Genomic DNA, 25,021 nt, shown 5'->3' on the forward strand with positions numbered 1-25,021 from the left:
CTGGGAATATTGAAGACCGTTAAAAGGAACCACCAGCTTTCATATGTTTTCGTGTTCTGAGCAAGGAACTTAAACGTTAGCTTTTTTACATGGCACATATTGCACTTTTTGCTTTCTTCTCCAGCACTGTGTTTTTGCATTATTTAAACAAAATTGAACATTTTAAATTATTTATTTGAGACTAAATTAATTTTATTAATGTATTATATTAAGTTAAAATAAGTGTTCATTCAGTATTGTTGTAATTGTCATTATTACAAATATATATATAAAAATCGTCCGATTTAATCGGTCCTCCAATAATCGGTATCGGCGTTGAAAAGTCATAATCGGTTGACCTCTAGACCAGATTGGTGGACGTGGGTAGAGGGACTGATGTTGTCGCCTTGTTGTTTGATGTTGGCGATCACTTGCCTGGAATCGGTTTCTCCTCTTAACCCTTTGACACGTACCAACAAACAGGTGGGATCATTCTACAGTAGTCCCTGCAGCGTACGCTGTGATTAGAGTGCTTATTTAGAACGTCCAATTTCGATTGATGCAACAGTCAGCGTTTGAGCTGGCAACACTGTTTTTTCACAAACAGTTTGCGCTAACATAGTCCTTACAAAGTTATGCCCTGTTACCAGCTTATTTTTGGATGCAATGTTGAGATATTCACAGAAGTAGCGACTGCAAAACACAATCATCCAAACCGGAAAATGTAGGCTACATTAGTCGTAGCGCTAACTGAGGAAAGATTGACATAACTCAAGCAGTCATATTTAGGTCACTCTTTGCTGACAGAAACCACAAAATGAATTAGCTAATAGCAATTACTATTTACAATTCATCACATCACAGGTGAGCTCACCATTTGATCTAAATAATTGAGTAAACACTTTCTAAATGTCAAAAGTAATCCGACGTTGGGTAGTTTGTGTGCGCCACCACGTTAGTTTTTTCGCGTCAACCAAAGATAAGAGGAGACAAGATGAGTTTGGTCTGTTTTCAGTATGCATGTTGAAGGGGGTGTCTCATCTACGATCATTCACTTCCAGAAGTTTACTCGAAAGATGAGTCAACCATTCCTTCCCTTCATTTTGATATAACATTTTTGCTTTGATAGACGTTCACGTGACACCCAGAATGCGTAGTATAATGTCAACAAACATGGAGCCACACATAGCGAACAAATAGCTTAGGATTAGCTCATCACAATTTGTACAACCTTAAAGTATTTTACACACATCATAGGTGTCCATTACAATCTATGCAATAATCGGGAATGCATGTATTGTCACCTGTACTTGAAAGCATGTGAATAAAACTGTAAATACATTATGCTACATACATACATACATACTGTTTGCTACATTAGAAACGACAACACAATATACAGAAAATAAGGCACTTACTTTGATAGGAACGCACACATGTGAAGTTATTATTTGTAAGGAAAACAACAATGAAGGCAATGCGAGTGCTAGCCAGAAAATGTGCCAGGGGGAAACATTTGTGCAAGGCTGTGCACATATCTGTACACTTGATCTGTCAAAACACTGGGCAAGTGGGAGGACAGTGTGCAACACATCTCATCTAGAGGACACTTTGATCCAATAGCGGACATGCATAAAGATGGTGGCCCCCATGTACTTACCACAAATGCCTCCATTTGCTAAGTTCGCTGTGTAATACAGTGCTTTTCTTTAACTATTATTTTTTTTGTATCTGCATTAGCACAGTAAACGCGATCCTAATTCTAGCTCCAAGACGGTGGCATTTTGGAAAAACAAAAAAGTATATTGTGCTGATTCATTGGCATATTGAACCGTAGTTTAAAATCGTTGTAGGTAGTACTTAAACAATGAGGTCATATCTGAATTCCTCCATATTTATGCACGTTTGTCATTCTGATCAGAGTAGCCTTATTGTTTAATTTTGTGATTTTTGCGTGATTAAAAAAATATAAAATTACTTAAATCTAAAATCTGCTTGTCCTGCAATTAGTTTTACTTGCCCCGGACCCCTGAGCAGTGTTACGCCCTAACTCTGATGTGTCTACATGTGTCTTTCACACACTGTGCGCATGCATGTGTGTTTCATTCTCAGTGCCCACTGATGGGTTATGACATCTCCTCTAATGTAAATGATGCATCCGTTAACACACCCTGATCAAAGTGCCAACCTCCAGGGTGCCTTATAACTGACACTCATACACTGATATTATATGGTCATGTATTGTCAACTCAATATGGAAGCCACAACTTCTAAGGCACCCTGGTGTGGGTGTGTATGTTTTTTATCTGAAGACTTGCCTGGGAGGACTGGTGGGGTTCTTATCACAGAAAGTGTTTTTGCTAATGCAATAAGAGCAGAAAGTCTCTTGCTCCTTTTCTCTCGCTCTCTAATATTGAGCCAATAAATTTAATTGAAATTCAAATTCCCTCACCCTCCCTCTCTCTCACTCTGCTCTAGGGGCCTGAGGCCAGGGCGTCACCCAGAGGAGGATGACATAGTGCCTGAGCTGACCCGCCTAGTCTACCCCCGAGAGAGACCTGACTGGGATGAGACCATCAGCGCCATGGTGAGATGGAGAACACTGGCAGACACACACACATTTACATACTACATAAACGTACACACACAGAGACAAACACGCACACACATGCACACAAACCCATGACAACATGTACAAATGCACAGCACATGAGTGTGTGTGTGTATATAATCAGCTCTGGAAAAAATTAAGAGACCACTGCAAAATTATCAGATTCTCTGGTTTTACTATTTATAGGTATGTGTTCGGGTAAAATGAAAATGTTTGTTTTATTCTATAAACTGCTGACAACATTTCTCCCAAATTCCAAATATAAATATTTCCATTTAGAGCATTTATTTGCAGAAAATGACAAAATAACAAAAAAGATGCAGTGTTGTCAGACCTCGAATAATGCAAAGAAAATAAGTTCATATTCCTTTTTAAACAACACAATACTAATGATTTAACTTAGAAAGAGTTCAGAAATCAATATTTGGTGGAATAACCCTGATTTTCAATCACAGCTCTCATGTGTCTTGGCATGCTCTCCACCAGACTTTCACATTGATTTTTGTGACTTTATGCCACTGCTGGAGAAAAAATCACAGATTCTCCACCAAATTTCACAGTGGGTGCGAGACACTGTGGCTTGTAGGCTTCTCCAGGTCTCGCACCCACTGTGAAATTTGGTGGAGGATCGGTGATAATCTGGGGGTGCTTCAGCAAGGCTGGAATCGGGCAGATTTGTCTTTGTGAAGGACGCATGAATCAAGCCACGTACAAGGTTGTCCTTGAAGAACACTTGCTTCCTTCTGCTCTGACAATGTTCCCCAACTCTGAGTGAGGATTGGTTTTTCCAGCAGGACAATGCTCCATGCCACACAGCCAGGTCAATCAAGGTGTGGATGTAGGACCACCAGATCAAGACCCTGTCATGGCCAGCCCAATCTCCAGACCTGAACCCCATTGAAAACCTCTGGAATGTGATCAAGAGGAAGATGGATAGTCACAAGCCATCAAACAAAGCTGAGCTGCTTGAATTTTTGCGCCAGGAGTGGCATATTCACCCAACATCAATGTGAAAGACTAGTGGAGAGCATACCAAGACACATGGAAGCTGTGAGGTCTGACAACACTGCATCTTTTTTGTTATTTTTGACCAGTTGTCATTTTCTGCAAATAAATGCTCTAAATGACAATATTTTTATTTGGAATTTGGGGAAAATGTTGTCAGTAGTTTATAGAATAAAACAAAACATTTCATTTTACCCAAACACGTACCTATAAATAGTAAAACCAGAGAAACTGATAATTTTGCTGTGTGTGTGTATGTGTACCAGTCAAAAGTTTGGACACAGTTACTCATTCAAGGGTTTTTCTTTATTTTTACTATTTTCTACATTGTAGAATAATAGTGAAGACATCAAAACTATGAAATAGCACATATGGAATCATGTAGTAACCAAAAAAGTGTTAAACAAATCAAAATATATTTTAGATTTTAGATTCTTCAAAGTAGCTTGATATATATATATATATATATATATATATATATATATATATATATATATATATATATATATATATATATATATATATATATATGCACACAGTGCTTTTGGAAAGTATTCAGACCCCTTGTCCTTTTCCACATTGTGTTACGCAATAGCCTTGTTCAAAAATGTATTACATCCCCCCCCCCCTCAATCTACACACAATAACCCATAATGACAAGGGAAAAAAATGTTTTTAGAAATGTTTGCAAAGTTATATAAAAAAAAAAAAAAGCTGAAATATTACATTTACATAAGTATTCAGACCCTTTACTCAGTACTTTGTTGAAGCACCTTTACCCAATCGCTGCTATGACGCTACAAGCTTGGCACACCTGTAATTGGGGAGTTTCTCCCATTCTTCTCTGCAGATCCTCTCAAGCTCTGTCAGGTTGGATGGGGAGCATTGCTGCACATCTATTTTCAGGTCTCTCCTGAGATGTTTGATTGGGTTCAAGTCCGGGCTCTGGCTGGGCCACTCAAGGACATTCAGAGACTTGTCCCGAAGCCACTCCTGCGTTGTTGGCTGTGTGCTGAAGGTCATTGACCTGTTGGAAGGTGAACCTTCTCCCCAGTCTAATGTCCTGAGCGCTCTGGAGCAGGTTTTCAACAAGGATCTGTACTTTGCTCCGTTCATCTTTCCCTTGATTCTGACTAGGGATGAAACGGGTACCGGTTTCACGATAAACCACAGCAAAATTCCTGACGGTTTGTATTACCGTTTCAAATTGTAATTATCATTAAAACCGTGTGTGATTACCGCGGTTTGAAAAACTCACGGTAAATACTGTCCAGCATCAACCAAAGTTATCAACAGTCTGACGCAGGCGCTGCATGGGTTTTGTTTTGTGTGAAAACATGGCGGAAGGCAGTGACAGCGCTCGTGAGATTTTTCAGCCTTCTAGGAGGACCAAATCTGAAGTGTGGTCATATTTTGGGTTTTACAAGAGTGCCGAGGGAAACTTAATCAAAGATGGTCACCCTGTCTACAGAACATACAAAAATCGCTGCGAAAGGCGACAACACTTGAGTCGTCTTCGTGACCACCACTTTATAGCGAATTCAAGGTAAGTTAACCTTTAGCTCAATGCATGATGTGGGGACTTCTGAATGGGGGGGAAATGTAATGGGTTGTCTGTCTAACTTGCTAATAGCTTGTCAATAATGTGAACTGAAGCTTTCAGTGTTACCTACTCTTGTAAAAACACTACACGTTGTTCTGCTGCTGTATGCGTTGTGTGTCTGCAGACTCTATTTGCCCATTGATAGGCTGGACAATAGAACGAGTCAAAATTCACCCAAGGCTGAAAAACAGCAAAATAACATTGACTAAGCTGGAACACTAGCCCGATCCCGTAGAAAATGAATGGAATCAAACGTTCACAGAGCCTGTTTTGACTGAAGTGATGCTTAGAAATCCATTTCGCCTAAATGGCACAAAAAAATGTATCCCTTTTTTTACCACTACAATCTGTTTGTCGGACGAAACTGGCGAAAACAAACAACTTGTGTAGAAAGTAACATCCGCACCTCGATGGTGTCAACTGTGCTTATGTCTGCGTAATGAGAAAGTACGGAAAACATGAAAACTTCTGACTATTTCTGGTCTAGTGATCGATGACAAACGAGCTTGCTGCCCATAATTACAAAGAGGAGATTCTCCTGATTTTTAAAATGATGCCCGACTCGAATATTGTAATGACCTGACTAGATCATAAATGACCAATTGTCCAGACAGAGGATTGAGTTTACGAATTAACGGTTTATTAAACCAACTTTACACAGGCTACTGTTTGGCCGTAGCCCACGCCAAATAAATGAAAGATAACCCACAAGCCAATCGTGACCTTCTCTTTTGAAGCCCTGACGTAAGAGAGAGAACAATGGCTAAACCTGGTCTTAACTTCCAATGCTCCATCCCCCTGCCCAACCCCCCTCCACGCCACTCCGCCAGGATGCCCGGCATCAGAACATTCCAGGCATTCCCGTGATTGGCAGATAGCAGGTTGATTGACATGTCGGACCCCGCGAACACTGGGTCCTGGTCAGTACAACACAACCACCTACTAGCCTAACACATAACACACAGCTGTCTGTGCAGGTCGCTTTAATATATATACACATTGTGAAATATTTGGCGAAATAGACCGGTATGCCTCTCCATAGCAAACAATGGGGGGAGCTCAGCGTTCGAAGAGCAAAAATTATTTTGGTCCAATCATTTGATGACAACCGAGCTCGCTGCCCAGACGTACATAATTATAAAGAGTAGATTCTCATGATTAAAATGGCATCCGATTTGAAAAAATCTAAATACATATTGGAGATATTTGGTGAAATAGACAGACATGCCTATATTCCCCCATAGGAAACAATGGGATGACCTCAGAGTTCCATGAGTAATTTTTGTTGTTTACATTTTAACTATAAACAACGTGAGCAGGTCTCATTGCCAACAATAGCGAAGCAGGCTTTGCAACGTAGAACAATAAGCTGGCAATAGAACGTTCAGAAGGCGAGTTGGTGCCATGGTGCTCAATAGAACTAATAGGAGCTGACATGTTGTAAAAAATGAGACCTGCTCATAAGGCCTATTTTTTTCCGCGATTACTTCAAAACGACGGCAAGCAGCTGGGAAATATGGTCATATTATGAAACTGGGCAGATGCAATGAACTAGTTTTTATCAGAAAAAAGTGTTCTTAAAAATGTAATGTGTCCAGCCTACCATTGCACACAATAACACATTATGTAGTTTAGTCACTCAACCAACATATTTTGCTCATTTAAAATCCGGCAGTCAACTTGGTTGTAAAAGTGTTCCAACCGGTGAAACACTATAGACTCCGATACATTTATGTCAATTGTTGGGCTCATTGCAATTACTATCACTGTCTTATTATGACTCATTTGTATTTATGTCAATTGTGCATGGGGTCATTGCATATAATCAAATGCAAAACAGAAGATAGACTGTGTGTGAGTGAGTGATAATAATATTTTTGAATACAACACCACCAATAATAATACATTTTCTATTCCCTTGTTTACAGAGTGGGCGTGCAGCAGGCAAACCCAGTGATGCTATTGGTCCCTCATCTACAATTGTGACAGACACTCGAGCAAGCATTTAAAATGGCAGGCTGCTTATGCACCCACATCAAAAAAAGCTCAAGACCTCACGGCAGCCCTTTCATATTACATTGCAAAGGACATGATGCCATTTCAAATTGTTGAGAGGCCTGGCTTTCTGAGGCTAATGAAGGTTGCCATGCCTCACTACAAAGTGCCATCACAAACATTATTTTCCAAGACTGAAATCCCAAACCTGTACAACCAGGTTAAAGCTGATGTTGGAAAAAGTTTGGCTCAAGGTTTGCTGCAACTACTGACCTCTGGACCAGTGAAAGCAGGGGTGGTCAACCCTACATCAGCTTCACTATCCATTACCTCACCCCAGACTGGCAACTGGAATCCAACTGCCTGGAGAAACAGGGATCAACAAGAAAGACCTGGACTGCATAACCACAGACAACGCAACCAACATGATCAAGGCTTTTGAAGAGTTCCCAGATCTGTGGCTTGGGTGCTTTGGCCATAATTTGAACCTGGCCATCTCAAAGGCTCTGCAAATTCAGAGAGTTGACACAGCAGTCAAGGCCTGCCGTAATCTGGTCCAAGGCTTCTCACGGAGCTGGAAGAGAAGGAGTGAACTGAGAGAAAAGCAAGCTGCCCTCAACATGCCACAGAAGGCTTTGATCCATGATGTGGTGACCCGATGGGGTCTACACACAAGATGCTTGAGCGTTTCCTCAGCCAACAACAGCCAGTCTGTGCGACACTGGCTGGAGAAAGAGGAACACGGCATCTGATGGCCAAGGATGCCGACATAAGTGTCATGGAGCAACTGTGCCAGCTCCTTGAACCTCTAAGCAAGTTTACATATGCACTTGCCTCAGAGACACGAGTGACACGGTCAGCCATCAAGCCTGTCCTGGACCACATCACCCGTGATGTTCTGGTGGAAAAGGATACGGAGCCATCCCTGACCAAGGGGATAAAAAGGGTAATGAAAGAAGACCTTATCAACAGATACACAGAGAAGGCAAAGAGAGTCATGCACATGGCTTGTTTCATTGACCCCCACTTCAAAATGAGCTTGAGGCTGCAAAAGTTGACACTGACAGCTGTGTCCAGGAGGCCTTGAAGCTGGCAGTTGCACAAGTCAGGGAAGAACCACAAAGCACCAGCAGCACCTCCACCACCAACACCCCCACAGCGGCATCGGAGGGGAAGGCCTGGCTGGGTTGCTGAGAAAGATCACCTCAACAAGGCAGCAGAGAGGTGAAGAGGGTCAGATTCCGACCACCCCAGAAGAGCATGAAAGAAGAGATCAAGGTCTACCTGTCTCTGCCACCCAATCCAGCAGAAGAGGATCCACTGGTGTGAGGGAGGGGCCATGCATCAGAGCTGCCTCACCTTGCCAGGGTTGCCAGGAAGATTTTGTGCATCCCAGCAACCAACATGCCTTCGGAGAGAGTTTTACATTTTAATCTCAAGTGAACAGAGATGCGTACATACAGGATGTTAGGCCAGCAGCACCTTATTTCTTTATGAAGGAGAGAACGGACATACAATCAGTGCTGTTCATTTGATTTGTTTACATATGGTTGTATTGTTCTTACATGCACATTGCTTTACTTGTGTTGCTTTTATATGCGCATTTGATTTGCTTACTTAAGGTTGTGTTCATTAAAACCTGCACTAGGGAAACTTTTACCTCATGGCCACATGGTGCCATTTTTAATGTTAATATTATTATTTTAATGTTTATGCAGACAAAAAGTGCCTAGTGCTGCTAATTATATTTGCTGTTTGTTGGTTTTCAATATAAAACTTGGTGAAATTATTTCAGTGTGTGTATCAGTACTTTTTGAAAATTTCCAGCACATTTGAACAATACCACGATAATACTGATAACCGTGATAATTTTGGTCACTATAATCGTGATATAAAATGTTCATACCATTTAATCTCTAATCCTTACTAGTCTCCCAGTCCCTGCAGCTGAAGAACATCCCCACAGCATGATGTTGCCAACACCATGCTTCACCGTAGGAATGGTGCCAGGTTTCCCCCAGAAGTGACGCTTGGCCTTCAGGCCAAAGAGTTCAATCTTGGTTTCATCAGACCCAGAGAATCTTGTTTCTCATGGTCTGTGAGTCCTTTAGGTGCCTTTTGGCCACCTCCAAGCAGGCTGTCATGTGCCTTTTACTGAGGAGTGGCTTCCGTCTGGCCACTCTACCATAAAGGCCTGATTGGTGGAGTGCTGCAGAGATGGTTTACCTTCTGGAAGATTCTCCCATCTCCACAGAGGAACTCTGGAGCTCCTTCATAGTGACCATCGGGTTCTTGGTCACCTGCCTGACCAAGGCCCTTCTCCCCCGATTGCTCAGTTTGGCCCGGCGGTGTCTTGGTGGTTCCAGACTTCTTCCATTTAAGAATGATGGAGGCTACTGTGTTCTTGGGGACCTTCAATGCTGCATACATTTTTTGGTGTCCTTCCCCAGATCTGTGCCTCGACACAATCCTGTCTCGCAGCTCTCGGACAATTCCTTCGACCTCATGGTTTGGTTTTTGCTCTGACATGCACTGTTAACCGTGGGATTTTAAATAGACAGGTGTGTGCCTTTCCAAATCATGTCCAATCATTAGAATTTACCACAAGTGGACTCCAATAAAGTTGTAGAAACATCTCAAGGATGATCAATGGAAACAGGATGTACCTGAGCTCAATTCCAAGTCTCATAGCAAAGGGTTTGAATACTTATGTAAATAAGTATTTTTTATTTTGAATACATTTGCAGAAAATTGTAAAATACTGTTAACGCTTTCTCATTATGGGGTGTTGTGTGTAGATTGAGGAGGAAAAATATTAATTTAATCCATTTTAAAATAAGGCTGTAATGTAAGACAATGTGGAAAATGTACAGGGGTCTGAATACTTTCGATTGCACTGTATGCACATACAGTATATAGCTTCCCTGACGCACACACACAATGCATCAAAGCATCCTAACTTAGAGATCCCAACAGTATCAACGCTTATCAAACATGAACTACTTAGATAACAAGGCTCCCCTTTTTTTTGGTGTATCAAATATAACAATCAGACATTGAGTTCAACAATGAACAAGAACCTGAAAGACAAACAAAACCAGAAAAATGAGTTATGACAGCATAAAAGAATGCGACAATGACACTTATTCAGAAAATAATAATTTGTTATAATATTGGACCGTAGACAAGCTTTTCTTATTATTTAGTAATTTCAAAGACTCAATTAAAAACACAGTCTTTAACAAGGCTCCTCTTTGATTGGGGCTTATCTTATCTCAGTCTTATCTCAGTCTTATCTCAGTCTCCTTAAATTAACTGTCTTAACTGTTAAGGAAATGTCACTATATAAAACTGAAATGCTGGAACATCCAGCCTCGGCTCCCATTCATGAAATGATGATTTTGCCTCTCTTGTACATCATGTATTGTAACTTTAAATGTAGTGGGGATGTATCAGCACCTAATATCATGTACATGATTTATATATGTTGGCTAAACTTAAGAATAATTGTAATGAAGACATTGTATTGTTTAAACCAACCACTTAAATCAGATTTATTTAATATTAATCAAATTATTATTATATAGATATTAATAAATTAATGTAATCCTTGTCATATTCAAGCAATCCATTTTTTTGCTGTAATTATCTCAATGTATAATATGCCAAAGTATCCATTAATCATATGGTACCTAAACTCATTCAGTTATTTCAACACCATCCAAGCCCAGCTTCTTTTTTCTCTCCAGTTGAGCTGCATTCAGCAGCATCAGTGGTGCTATCTGAAATGAGGCTGTCTCCATGGTAACATGACAGTTGTCCCCCACCACTCGCACTTTGGAACCACAAAAATTTGATACAGTGGAGAAGACACAGTGCGTCCCTAATCGCGCCCTATTCCCTATATAGTGCTCTACTTTTGATGAGCCCTGGTCAAAAGTAGTACACTACAAAGAGAATGGGGTGAACTTTCATCTCTTTCCAGCTAATTAATATTGATCACTTTTTAAACATTAAAGGAGTGGCATTTCTGCTGTTTGTTAAATGTTTTATGTTATTATGAAAGGGAGCAGCTTTTAAAAGGGGCCTAGATGTGTGAATAAATTACACGCAATAAATCCCTCTTGTGGTTTGGGGACATTGTCCTGATTTATTGTAATCCTTATTATTTTTCTATTTCTTTTTTTTCTTTCTCTGCATTGCTGGTAAGTGCCCATAAGTAATAATTTCACTGTTAGTCTACAACTGTTGTTTACGAAGCATGTGGCAAATAAAATTAGATTTTATTTTTAAAATGCTAAGCTAGTTAGCGTTAGCTGTCACAGTGGGTCGCAGTGTTCAAAATACTAAGCTAGTTAGCGTTAGCTGTCACAATGTGCCCAAATGGCAGTAGCCGACATGCGTGGCAGGCAGTGGTGTGCTGCAATTCAGAGGATGAATCGATCAATAAGTCTGCCAAGCTCTCGACGTGCCACAACGATTGACTGAGGGCACATTGTTAACAGAACATTGGTTTGGTCTTATTGCAAAAGAGAATGTGTTTTCAGTGGCTTACATGGTTAAATGAATGTACAATTTATAAAAATAGACCTACATGAATAAATTGACATGCTGCATGTTATTGACTAACTAATTTACCAGTAGTTAGTCAATAAATATATGTGGATAACGCAATACATAAGCAGAATACTTCCCATTCATCGTCACTTAATTCGACATAGGCTACTGTGCATAATATCCAACAACCCAAGTGAAATTTGGCAACGCCTGCACTGTATTCCTTTATTTAGCAAGTCTTGATGAGCCCTCGCCTTCTTCAAGACACAGTTGAATATTTTATAGGTACAGCTGAACCTCTAAGAATGTTTTGGCTAGACTTGATAAGCCTCTCCCCTTGGGGAAGCACTGAAGAGGTTGCTACCAGTGTTTGTCTGCTCCTAGTAGTTCTTAATAGTCTGCTTGTCACTCTGTTTTTGCTTAAGCAGAATCATTTTCGATGCCAAACAGCAATAACATTGGAGTCGGCTAAAGCAGAAAGAATAGAAAGAGACTGGCACACAGGCTAAGCGAGTCTACATTCCCATTCACAGCTACTGCAGGCCTGACATGATGCTATCTGTACACCGGCCCACCTGGCTCCTGTCTCTGACCTCATTGGCAATCATGCTTATCTGCTTATCGCCTTCCCGGTTTTTGTCTGCAACCAGCTAGAAAGAGACCAAGCTTCTCCAAATCTCATCCTGTCCTCTCTCGCTCTCTTTCGTCCCACTCCACAATTTTCTGCTATTCTTTTTCATTCTTTACTTTCCTTATTATCTCTGGTTTCTCTTCTCTCTCTCAATTCAATGGGCTTTATTGGCTTGGGATACATACAGTGGGGCAAAAAAGTATTTAGTCAGCCACCAATTGTGCAAGTTCTCCCACTTAAAAAGATGAGAGAGGCCTGTCATTTTCATCATAGGTACACTTCAACTATGACAGACAAAATGAGGGAAAAAAATCCAGAAAATCACATTGTAGGATTTTAATGAATTTATTTGCAAATTATGGTGGAAAATAAACTTTTGTTATTGACCAAATACTTATCTCAATACTTTGTTATATACCCTTTGTTGGCAATGACAGAGGTCAAATGTTTTCTGTAAGTCTTCACAAGGTTTTCACACACTGTTGCTGGTATTTTGGCCCATTCCTCCATGCAGATCTCCTCTAAAGCAGTGATGTTTTGGGGCTGTTGCTGGGCAACACGGACTTTCAACTCCCTCCAAAGATTTTCTATGGGGTTGAGATCTGGAGACTGGCTAGGCCACTCCAGGACCTTGAAATGCTTCTTACGAAGCCACTCCTTCGTTGCCCCGGCGGTGTGTTTGGGATCATTGTCATGCTGAAAGACCCAGCCACGTTTCATCTTCAATGCCCTTGCTGATGGAAGGAGGTTTTCACTCAAAATCTCACGATACATGGCCCCATTAATTCTTTCCTTTACACGGATCAGTCGTCCTGGTCCCTTTGCAGAAAAACAGCCCCAAAGCATGATGTTTCCACCCCCATGCTTCACAGTAGTTATGGTGTTCTTTGGATGCAACTCCGCATTCTTTGTCCTCCAAACACGACGAGTTGAGTTTTTACCAAAAAGTTCTATTTTGGTTTCATCTGACCATATGACATTCTCCCAATCTTCTTCTGGATCATCCAAATGCTCTCTAGCAAACTTCAGACGGGCCTGGACATGTACTGGCTTAAGCAGGGGGACACGTCTGGCACTGCAGGATTTGAGTCCCTGGCGGCGTAGTCTGTTACTGATGGTAGGCTTTGTTACTTTGGTCCCAGCTCTCTGCAGGTCATTCACTAGGTCCCCCCGTGTGGTTCTGGGATTTTTGCTCACCGTTCTTGTGATCATTTTGACCCCACGGGGTGAGATCTTGCGTGGAGCCCCATATCGAGGGAGATTATCAGTGGTCTTGTATGTCTTCCATTTCCTAATAATTGCTCCCACAGTTGATTTCTTCAAACCAAGCTGCTTACCTATTGCAGATTCAGTCTTCCCAGCCTGGTGCAGGTCTACAATTTTATTTCTGGTGTCCTTTGACAGCTCTTTGGTCTTGGCCATAGTGGAGTTTGGAGTGTGACTGTTTGTTTGAGGTTGTGGACAGGTGTCTTTTATACTGATAACAAGTTCAAACAGGTGCCATTAATACAGGTAACGAGTGGAGGACAGAGGAGCCTCTTAAAGAAGAAGTTACAGGTCTGTGAGAGCCAGAAATCTTGCTTGTTTGTAGGTGACCAAATACTTATTTTCCACCATAATTTGCAAATAAATTCATTAAAAATCCTACAATGTGATTTTCTGGAGAAAAAAAATTCTCATTTTGTTTGTCATAGTTGAAGTGTACCTATGATGAAAATGACAGGCCTCTCTCATCTTTTTAAGTGGGAGAACTTGCACAATTGGTGGCTGACTAAATACTTTTTTGCCCCACTGTATGTTTACATTGCCACAGCAAGTAAAATAGATAATAAACAAAAGTGAAATAAACAATAAAAAAATGAACAGTACACAAAATAATAAAGACATTTCAAATCTCAATCTCAAGTCTTTATACAGTGTTGTAACAATGTGCAAATAGTTAAACGACAAAAGGACAAATGAATAAATATGCGTTGTATTTACAATGGGGTTTGTTTTCACTGATTGCCCTTGTGGCAACAGGTCACAAATCTTGCTGCTGTGATTGCACACTGATATTTCACCCAGTAGATATGGGAGTTTATCAAAATTGGATTTGTTTTTTAATTCTTTGTGGGTCTGTGTAATCTGAGGGAAATATGTGTCTCTAATATGGTGATACATTTGGCAGGAGGTTAGGAAGTGCAGCTCAGTTTCCACCTTGTTTTGTGGGCAGTGTGCACATAGCCTGTCTTCTCTTTAGAGCCATGTCTGCCAGCGGCAGCCTTTCTCTGTGGCAAGGCCATGTTCACTGAGTCTGTATATTGTCAAAGCTTTCCTTAATTTTGGGACCGTGTCAGTGGTCAGGTATTCTGCCACTGTATACTCTCTGTTTGGGGCCAAATAGCATTCTAGTTTGCTCCTGTTTGTTTTGTTAATTCTTTCCAATGTGTCAAGTCATCTTTTTGTTTTCTCATGATTTGGTTGGGTCTAATTGTGTTGCTATCCTGGGGCTCTGTGGGGTCTGTTTGTGTTTGTAAACAGAGCCCCAGGACCAGCTTGCTTAGGAGACTCTTTTCCAGATTCATCTCTCTGTAGGTGATAGTTTTGTTATGGAAGGTTTGGAAATCGCTTCCTTTTAGGTGGTTGTAGAATTGAATGGCTCTTTGCTGGATTTTGTGCTCTAGGGCTAGATTGGAATTTGTATTTGTGGTCCTGGCAACTGGACCTTTTTGGAACACCATTATTTACTGTCAGGGCCCAGGTCTGACAGAATCTGTGCAGAAAATCTAGGTGCTGCTGTAGGCCCTCCTTGGTTGGGGACAGAAGCACCACATCAGCAAAAATTGGACATTTAACTTCAGATTCTAGTAGGTTGATGCCAGGGGCTTCAGACTGTTCTAGTGCTCTTGCCAATTTGTTGATACTGTTGAAGACAGAAGTTTATATACACCTTAGCCAAATACATTTAAACTCAGTTTTTCACAATTCCTGACATGTAATCCTAGTAAAAAATGTCTTAGGGACCTATCCTAACTGACATGTCTTAGGTCAGTTAGGATCACCACTTTATTTTAAGAATGTGAAATGTCAGAATAATAGTTGAGAGAATCTTTTATTTATTTCGTCACATTCCCAGTGGGTCAGAAGTTTACATACACTCAATTAGTATTTGTTAGCATTGCCTTTAAATTGTTTAACTTGGGTCAACTGTTTGAATTTTGTCCCATTCCTCCTGACAGAGCTGGTGTAACTGAGTCTGGTTTGTAGGCCTCCTTGCTCGCACATGCTTTTTCAGTTCTGCCCACAAATTTTCTATAGGATTGAGGTCAGGGCTTTGTGATGGCCACTCCAATACCTTGACTTTGTTGTCCTTAAGCCATTTTGCCACAACTTTGGAAGTATGCTTGGGGTTATTTTCCATTTGGAAGACCCATTTGCGACCAAGCTTTAACTTCCTTACTGATGTCTTGAGATGTTGCTTCAATATATCCACATAATTTTCCTCCCTCATGATGCCATCTATTTTGTGAAGTGCACCAGTCCCTCCTGCAGCAAAGAACCCCCACAACATGATGCTGCCACCCCCATGCTTCACGGTTGGAATGGTGTTCTTCGGCTTGCAAGCCTCCCCCTTTTTCCTCCAAACATAACGATGGTCATTATGGCCAAACAGCTCTATTTTTGTTTCATCAGACCAGAGGACATTTCTCCAAAAAGTACTATCTTTGTCCCCATGTGCAGTTGCAAACCGTAGTCTGGCTTTTTTATGGCGGTTTTGGAGCAGTGGCTTCTAACTTTCTTAGCGGCCTTTCAGGTTATGTCGATATAGGACTCGTTTTACTGTGGATATAGATATTTTTGTACCTGTTGCCTCCAGCATCTTCACAAGGTCCTTTGCTGTTGTTCTAGAATTGATTTGCACTTTTCGCACCAAAGTACATTCATCTCTAGGAGACAGAACGCGTCTCCTTCCTGAGCGGTATGGCGGCTGCGTGGTCCCATGGTGTTTATACTTGCGTACTATTGTTTGTACAGATGAACGTGGTACTTTCAGGCGTTTGGAAATTGCTCCCAAGGATGAACCAGACCTGTGGAGGTCTGGTTCTTGGCTGATTTCTTTTGATTTTCTCATGATGTCAAGCAAAGAGGCACTGAGTTTGAAGGTAGGCATTGAAATACATCCACAGGTACACCTCCAATTGACTCAAATGATGTCAATTAGCCTATCAGAAGCTTCTAAAGCCATGACACAATTTTCTGGAATTTTCCAAGCTGTTTAAAGGCACAGTCAACTTAGTGTATGTAAACGTCTGACCAACTGCAATTGTGATACAGTGAATTATAATTTTAACCGCACACTTTGTGTACATGGATTTTATAATGTCGTATGTTTTTCCCCCAACACCACTTTTCAAGAATTTGTATAGCAGACCCTCTTGCCAAATTGAGTCAAAAGCTTTTTTGAAATCTTCAAAGCATGAGAAGACTTTGCCTTTGTCACTTGTGAGGCATCATGTTTTTGCTGTTTGTTCTTTGTTATAGAGCCAAAAAGATTGGAGAAGTGGTCACATCTCTGATTTGGATAGATAACTCTTGGTGTTGTTTGTTTAGTGTGTTCCAATTTTCCCGGAAATGGTTAGATTCTATGGATTCGCAATTACGTTGAGCTAATTTCTTACGTGATGTTCCTTTTTTTTCCGTAGTGTATTTCTTTATTGTTTTAGTGATTCACCCTTTATTTTATTTGTATTTATTTTTTATTTAACCTTTTATTTAACTAGGCAAGTTACAGTGGGTTAACTGCCTTTTTCAGGGGCAGAACGACAGATTTTTACCTTATCAGTTCGGGGATTCAATCTAGCAATCTTTCGGTTACTGGCCCAGCACTCTAACCACTAGGCTACCTGAAGGCGTTGACGCAGGTTTTCTAGGTCTTTATGATTTTGTTTGGATAGATTTAAAATATATAATAATAATTATTATTATTATTATTATTAGGTTTTTGCATTCTCCATCAAACCATTTGTCATTGTGTTTCATTTTCTTGTCTGCTTGACATTTTTAGATTTGATAGAGGAGCCGAAAGGTCAAATATACTGTTTAGGCTTTCTACTGCAAGGTTAACACCTTCACTATTACAGTGAAATGTTTTGTCCAGGAAGTTGTCTTAAAGGGATTGAATTTTTTGATGCCTAATTGTTTTTTTTTGTAGGTTTCTACACTACTATCCTTCCCATCTATAGCATGTCTTAATATTGTGCAGTTCCTTTGGCTTTGACTCATGATTTAAGTATTGCTTTGTTCAGGTAGACTGATTTTGCTGTGATCTGATAGGGGTGTCAGTGGGCTGATTGTGAACTCTCTGAGAGACTCTGGGTTGAGGTCAGTGATAAAGTAGTCTACAGTACTACTGCCAAGAGATGAGCTGTAGGTGTACCTACCATAGGAGTCTCCTCAAAGCCTACCATTGACTATGTACAGACCTAGCGTGCGACAGAGCTGCAGGAGTTGTGACCCATTTTTGGTGGTTGTTTTGTCATAGTTGTGTCTTGGGGGGCATATTTGGGAGGGAATACTGTCACCTCCAGGTAGGTGTTTGTCCCTATGTGTGCTGACTGCTGAGAGTGTCAGCTTCTTGTCCAGTTCTGGCATTTAGGTCACCACAGACTAATACGTCCCTGGGCCTGGAAATGGTTGATCTCCCCCTCTAGGATGGAGAAGCTGTCATTGTTAAAGTGGGGGGGATACAGGTAGCACACATGAGGACATTTTTCTCTGTTGAGATAATTTCCTTCTTAATTTCTATACAGATTTAAAATGTTCCTTTTTTGACTAATTAGTGAGTTAGGTCTCTTCCCTGTTTCACACCTGGTAGTTTGTTGGATGGGACTACCAGCTCTCTGTAACCTAGAGGGCAACCAGTGGTCTCTATACCATGTTTCTTGTAGGATGACAATGTCTGTATTTCCAATTTCTTTTAAGTCTTTTTTTCCTGGTCTTTAGGTCTCTCTCTCTCTGTTAGCTTGGTGTTTCTCTTTTCCCTTGTTGACTTTAGCCACACAGGATGACTTGCTGTAATGTTGTCAAGTGCGTTTTAACCTCACTTGGTCACAGATTAGACTCTGTGGGGTCACACCATGTTGGGTCAAACATAGCTAGTAGGGGCCTGGGGTGGTCTAGCCTTTGGTAGGTTTGAATCCAACCGACTGCCCTTCTAATACAAGCTCCTAACTTTTCTTCCACTCTTTCACTGTCTCTATCCAATTAACATAAAATACAAAAACATTAATTAGCTACTTTGACAACAGTCACTACATCCTGGAATTGTTTCTTTGAACAATTTTGGTTTGGTTTGCACTGTCCCTAGGTTTCTCTCGCATGCAGGTCAACTCATATGGAGTTGTTTGTCAGAGGTGAAGTCACAGATCATGTATTGACGAGTGTGTCTGTTTCCTTTCCAACATGCAGGCGAGGAGTGCCGAGGTCCCCGAGCTGAGCGCCGAGCCCCTCTTGCGCTCCTGCAGCAGCACGGCCAGCATGAAGGTCAAGAACGTCAAGAAGTGAGTGGACCATCTGACCGAGTAGACTTACCCTGCCATGGGCCTTCTGATACTGCCTTAACTCCTCACATCTGCTACACATCTCTCTCTATCGATCATCCTTTTTATCTCCATTTTGCGGTCTCTCTTTCGGCTCCCACCCTGTTCTCCCTTGCAACCTTTTTCTCTCTTCAGCTATCGCTCTACATCTCTTTCTGTCTCTACCTCACTCTTGTTATGTGTCCCTCACACATGTCCCTTTCTCAGTCTCTCTCTCCCGCTCTCCTTCAATTTTGCCTTTTCTACTGGACTTGATCTATTTTTGCCCTCTTTCTCCTCCCCTCTCTTGTACTATGTTGTCTTCTTCTCCACCCTCCCCCCCTTACTTTACTCTCTTCATTATCCATCAGACCCTTAGGCCTAAGGCCTTCATCCTAACCACAGTCCGTCTCTGTATTTCAGACTGTCCTTCACCAAAGGCCACTTCCCCATGCTGGCTGAGTGCGCCCACTTCCACTACGAGAACGTGGACTTTGGCACAATCCAGGTAATCAGACACTTAGCAGGGTACTGTGGTGCTGCTATGTTTTCCTAAAATGTTGGACCGTCTGGTGTGCTGTGGTGGTAGATAAGGTTCCTACCTTGGTTGTGATACACTATATTGATATTGCAATGAAAACGGTGGTGTTGTTTCAAGTGTATAGCCCAGTCTTAGTCTTTGCTGATGACACAGTTCATGAAGACAGTGGTCATTTGACTCCACCTCTTTGTTTAATGTGGTGTATGCTAGAGGTCGACCGATTATGATTTTTCAACACCAAGACCGATTTATTGGAGGACCAAAAAAAGCATATACCGATTAATCGGCCGATTTAAAAAAAAAATATATATAAAAAAAATAATAATAATAAAATAAATATAAAAAAATATATATATATATAGAGATTTGTAATAATGACAATTACAACAACACTGAATGAACCCTTTTATTTTAACTTAATATAATACAAAAATAAAATCTATTTAGTCTCAAATAAATAATGATACATGCTCAATTTGTTGTAAATAATGCAAAAACACAGTGTTGGAGACGAAAGTAAAAGTGCAATATGTGCCATGTAAAAAAAGCTAACATTTAAGTTCCTTGCTCAGAACATATGAAAGCTGGTGGTTCAATATTCCCAGTTTCGAAGTTTTAAGTTGTAGTTATTATAGGAATTATGCGCGTCGACTATTTCTCTCTATACCAGTTGTATTTCATATACCTTTGACTATTGGATGGTCTTATAGGCACTTTAGTATTGCCAGCCTAATCTCGGGAGTTGATAGGCTTGAAGTCATAAACAGCGCTGTGCTTCAAGCATTGCTAAGAGCTGCTGGCAAACGCAGTAATGTTTGAATGAATGCTTATGAGCCTGCTGCTGCCTACCACCGCTCAGTCAGACTGTTCTATCAAATATCAAATCATAGACTTAATTATAATATAATAAACATATCATTTCAAACGAAACATTTATTCTTTCAGTGAAATACGGAACTGTTCTGTATTTTATCGAACGGGTGGCAACCCTAAGTCTAAATATTGCTGTTACATTGCATAACCTTCAATGTTATGTCATAATTATGTACATTTCTGGCAAATTAGTTTCAACGAGCCAGTCGGCCCAAACTGTTGCATATACCCTGACTCTGCCTGCAATGAACGCAAGAGAAGTGACACAATTTCCCTAGTTGATATTGCCTGCTGACATGAATTTCTTTTAACTAAATATGCAGGTTTAAAAAAATCTACTTCTGTGTATTGATTTTAAGAAAGGCATTGATGTTTATGGTTAGGTACATTCGTGCAACGATTGTGCTTTTGTTAAATCATCACCCATTTGGCGAAGTAGGCTGTGGTTCGATGATAAATTAACAGGCACCGCATTGATTATATGCAGTGGGACAAGCTAGTTGTCACGCCCTGACTTTAGTTATATTTGGTTTCTTTATTATTTGGTTAGTTCAGGGTGTGACAAGGGTGGTTTGTTTAGTTTTTGTCTTGTCTAGGGGTAATTAGGTTGATGGTGGCCTGGATGGGTTCCCAATCAGAGACAGCTGTTTATCGTTGTCTCTGATTGGGGAGCCTATTTAGGTTGCCATTTTCCAAGTTGGTTTTGTGGGTAGTTGTCCTTGTTTAGTTGCCTGTGAGCACTACGTTGGCTTCACGGTTCATTTTGTTGTTTTGTGAGTTTGTTAGTGTTCTTTGTTTAAATAAATAGAGGAATGGATTCTAATCACGCTGCGCCTTGGTCCACTGCTTTGAACTGCCGTTAAACTAGTAATATCATCAACCATGTGAAGTTAACTAGTGATTATGTTAAGTTTGATAGTTTTTTATAAGATGAGTTTAATGCTAGCTAGCAACTTACCTTGGCTCCTTGCTGCACTCGCGTAACAGGTGGTCAGCCTGCCACACAGTTTCCTCGTGGAGTGCAATGTAATCGGCCATAATCGGCGTCCAAAAATGCCAATTACCGACTGTTATGAAAACTTAAAATCGACCCTAATTAATCGGTCGACCTCTAGTGTATGCTGGTGGAATAGGCTATATGTGGTGAGGATGCTATTATTATTATTAGGCTATTCATGGTGGTTGTGGATTTTGCTGTAGCTTGATTCTGTTTTGGAATTCCACATTTTAAAATTAACCAGTGGTATTACGTGGTTTTGATTTGCGTATGCTCATAAGTATAACATTGTTGACAATACTGTAAGAATGGTAGGAGAGCACTTGCTGTGTTGAGCATGTGTGTGTTTGTTCAGAATCTTGCTGGCCACTGTAGCAGAAGAGGCCTCTTCTTTGGCTCCAGTGGAAATGGAGGGGATCGTTAGTGTAATTAACATGTCTCACCAATGAGCAGCTCCAACTCTACACACTGCAGCTCCAGCTGTTGTTGCCTTCTCCCTTCCCCCGCTCTCACCTCCTCAGCATGACATCACCAGGAAGCCCTGCCTGCCATGACTCCTACACTGGCTTAGTCTCTCCTTGTCTACTATCTAATTGACTCCTCTCTCCTTGTCTCCTCTCTTTCAACTGTTTGGGGTGAGTTTCTCCCCAAAATATCAACTTCAGCATTAAGATCGTTCTTCCATTGCCTACCAATGGATGTAAGATTGTCTTAGTTCTAAAGATCTTTGTTTTTTGGGAAACTCACGACACCCCTGATGTGAAAGACCTGGACAGGTGGAAGCAAATTTCCTGCAAATTCCCCCAGTGCAGATGAAAAGCTATATTGTCTCCTCTTTTCAGTACAGCTAGACCCTGTGTTAATAGTTGGCAAGTTAGCCTGTTTTTTTCTGGTGGGCTTTACTAAGCATTTCTCCTTAGAAAATCTGATATTGGTTTCTGTTGACTCTGTGCAAAGATATTCAGCATCCATTCTAAACTGAGAATAGGAGGGAAGCAACACGAGCAGCGAGTAATACAAATCTTCTAACCTAATCCAATGCCTTTATATCAAAATGTTTGTCGCAAATTAAACACCAAATCTGCATGGTTAGCATGAGAGGTATTTCCACCAGTCACGTCTGCACTATTACCCAATGTATATTACATCATAAATCCGCTATACATAATGCCTAATTCCCACCTCTGCTGACTCCTACCTCTATTGAGTGCGTCTCCATATGGTGAAAGGAGAGGTGTATTATCTGAGCCTGGCTCAATGGCTCCCTCCCGGTGCAGGCAGAGGCGAAACACACACAGAAGGTGCTGCAATACCACCGGGGAGCCCAGAGCTCCACTGTTGTGGTGGTGCTTGCTCGATAATGGAACACACACACTGAAATCACGAGATATATACACACACACACACACACACGCAAACAGATCATGATTCACTCACACACACACACACACAGGAATCACGATGCATACACACAGACACAGACGGATAATGATACACAGACAGATCTGCAAGCACTGGAAGAAGCCAAGAACCATCTGAATCCTGTTATATTGTCTCAGAAGTAGCTTGGTAACTTATCCCCTCTGATTGGTATGTGATGATGAATGTTGATGTAGTACTTCTCCATGTCCAGTAGAAGTCAGCATTGTCTCACTTGTTAGCACAGGAGAGATACTGTATCATCGTGGTGGGCAGAATCCTGCATTCTCTCCACTCTCCCTCTCCACCAGGAGCTCCATCAACCAGCACAATCTCACAGTGGTAATAAAAAAATCATTTGCATCATTCAAAATCAACATTGGATAAAGAACAAGCTTTCCACACTGACTTCTGTGCAAACAAATTCTATGATTCTTTATACAATTCTATGCTTTTGTCATTCTCAGATGGCATGTATCACTGTTTTCAATCAATAAATCAATGAAATGTATTTATAAGCCCTTTTACATCAGCAGATGTCAAAGTGCTTTAACAGGAACCCAGCCAAAACTCCCTAGAAAGGCAGGGACTTAGGAAGAAACCTAGCTCTGAGGGGTGGCCAGTCCTCTTCTGGCAGTGCCGGGTGGAGATTGAGTACATGGCCATTAAGGCCAGATCGTTCTTGAAGATGTTTAAACATTCGTAGATAACCACCAGGGTCAAATAATAATCCCAGTGGTTGAAGAGGGTGCAACAGGTCAGCACCTCAGGAGTAAATGTAATTTGAGAGAGAGAGAGAGAGGTTGAGAGAGAGGACCAGAATATCCAATCAATCAGGATAAACCAAATTACAACACAGCCAAAACAAAACTATATTGCTTATTGGGAAAAACAAGCACAAACACAAAGCAAAATGCAGTGCTATCTGGCCCTAAATCGACAGTACACTGTGGCTAAATATTTGACCATGGTTACTGATCAAAACCTTAGAAAAACCTTGAAAAAGTACAGGCTCAGTGAGCAAAGCCTTGCCATTGAGAAGGGTAGATACAGGAAAACCTGGCTCCCTGTAGAGGAAAGGCTGTGCAACCACTGCACAACAGCAGAACCTGAGACGGAGCTGCATTTTCTGACGAAATGTAAAAAATTAAAAACAATTAGTGTCATTTCCCCAAATTTGAAACCCTTATTCAAGGTTTCAAAGACCTCTCTGATGAGAGTAGGCTACCCGTCCTGTTGGGGGAGGACGCAGAGAGCTGTGGGTTGGCAGCGCACTACATTGCTGCCTGCCATAAGTTGAGGGACAGTGTCTGACAAACCAATCAACCTGCACATGTACTCTACTGTATGCTTATTGTTATTGTTGAATGTATGGTTATTTTGACACTTGGTTATTGTTGTCACTGTTGTCCCGTTGACAATTTTGATTCTCGGCTTTATTTTTATATTGTAAATATCCAAAATAAGCTTTGGCAATATGTACATTGTTACGTTATGCCAATAAAGCAAATTGAATTGAATTGAAATTGAGAGGTCGCTAGAGAGAGAGAGAGAGGTCGAGAGAGGTCGCTAGAGAGAGAGAGAGAGGTCGCTAGAGAGAGAGAGAGAGGTCGCTAGAGAGAGAGAGAGAGGTCGCTAGAGAGAGAGAGAGAGGTCGCTAGAGAGAGAGAGAGAGGTCGCTAGAGAGAGAGAGAGAGGTCGCTAGAGAGAGAGAGAGAGGTCGCTAGAGAGAGAGAGAGAGGTCGAGAGAGAGAGAGCGAGGTCGCTAGAGAGAGAGAGAGAGGTCGCTAGAGAGAGAGAGAGAGGTCGCTAGAGAGAGAGAGAGAGGTCGCTAGAGAGAGAGAGAGAGGTCGCTAGAGAGAGAGAGAGGTCGCTAGAGAGAGAGAGAGGTCGCTAGAGAGAGAGAGAGGTCGCTAGAGAGAGAGAGAGGTCGCTAGAGAGAGAGAGAGGTCGCTAGAGAGAGAGAGAGGTCGCTAGAGAGAGAGAGAGGTCGCTAGAGAGAGAGAGAGGTCGCTAGAGAGAGAGGTCGCTAGAGAGAGAGGTCGCTAGAGAGAGAGGTCGCTAGAGAGAGAGCTCGACAGGTCGCTAGAGAGAGAGCTCGGCAGGTCGCTAGAGAGAGAGCTCGGCAGGTCGCTAGAGAGAGAGCTCGACAGGTCGCTAGAGAGAGAGCTCGGCAGGTCGCTAGAGAGAGAGCTCGGCAGGTCGCTAGAGAGAGAGCTCGACAGGTCGCTAGAGAGAGAGCTCGACAGG

General features: G+C 41.4%; 1 protein-coding gene and 1 long non-coding RNA gene across 2 annotated transcripts in view; both read left to right on the forward strand.

Moving 5' to 3' along the window:
• The window catches only part of LOC120056986 (rho GTPase-activating protein 32-like), a 242,900-nt gene that overhangs the window by 125,421 nt on the left and 92,458 nt on the right, over nt 1-25,021 (forward strand). Inside the window, exons 3-5 of the mRNA XM_039005315.1 lie at nt 2,458-2,566; nt 18,832-18,923; nt 19,365-19,449. Of these exons, the coding sequence (XP_038861243.1) occupies nt 2,458-2,566; nt 18,832-18,923; nt 19,365-19,449 (286 nt within the window). The remainder of the gene's footprint in view (nt 1-2,457; nt 2,567-18,831; nt 18,924-19,364; nt 19,450-25,021) is intronic.
• LOC120056987 lies at nt 4,704-8,982 on the forward strand. Its single transcript, XR_005477864.1, has 2 exons — nt 4,704-5,141; nt 7,127-8,982. It is a non-coding gene; the product is annotated as an uncharacterized LOC120056987 (long non-coding RNA).

Source organism: Salvelinus namaycush, chromosome 12 (assembly GCF_016432855.1).
Source record: "Salvelinus namaycush isolate Seneca chromosome 12, SaNama_1.0, whole genome shotgun sequence".
NCBI classification, from domain to species: Eukaryota; Metazoa; Chordata; class Actinopteri; order Salmoniformes; family Salmonidae; genus Salvelinus; species Salvelinus namaycush.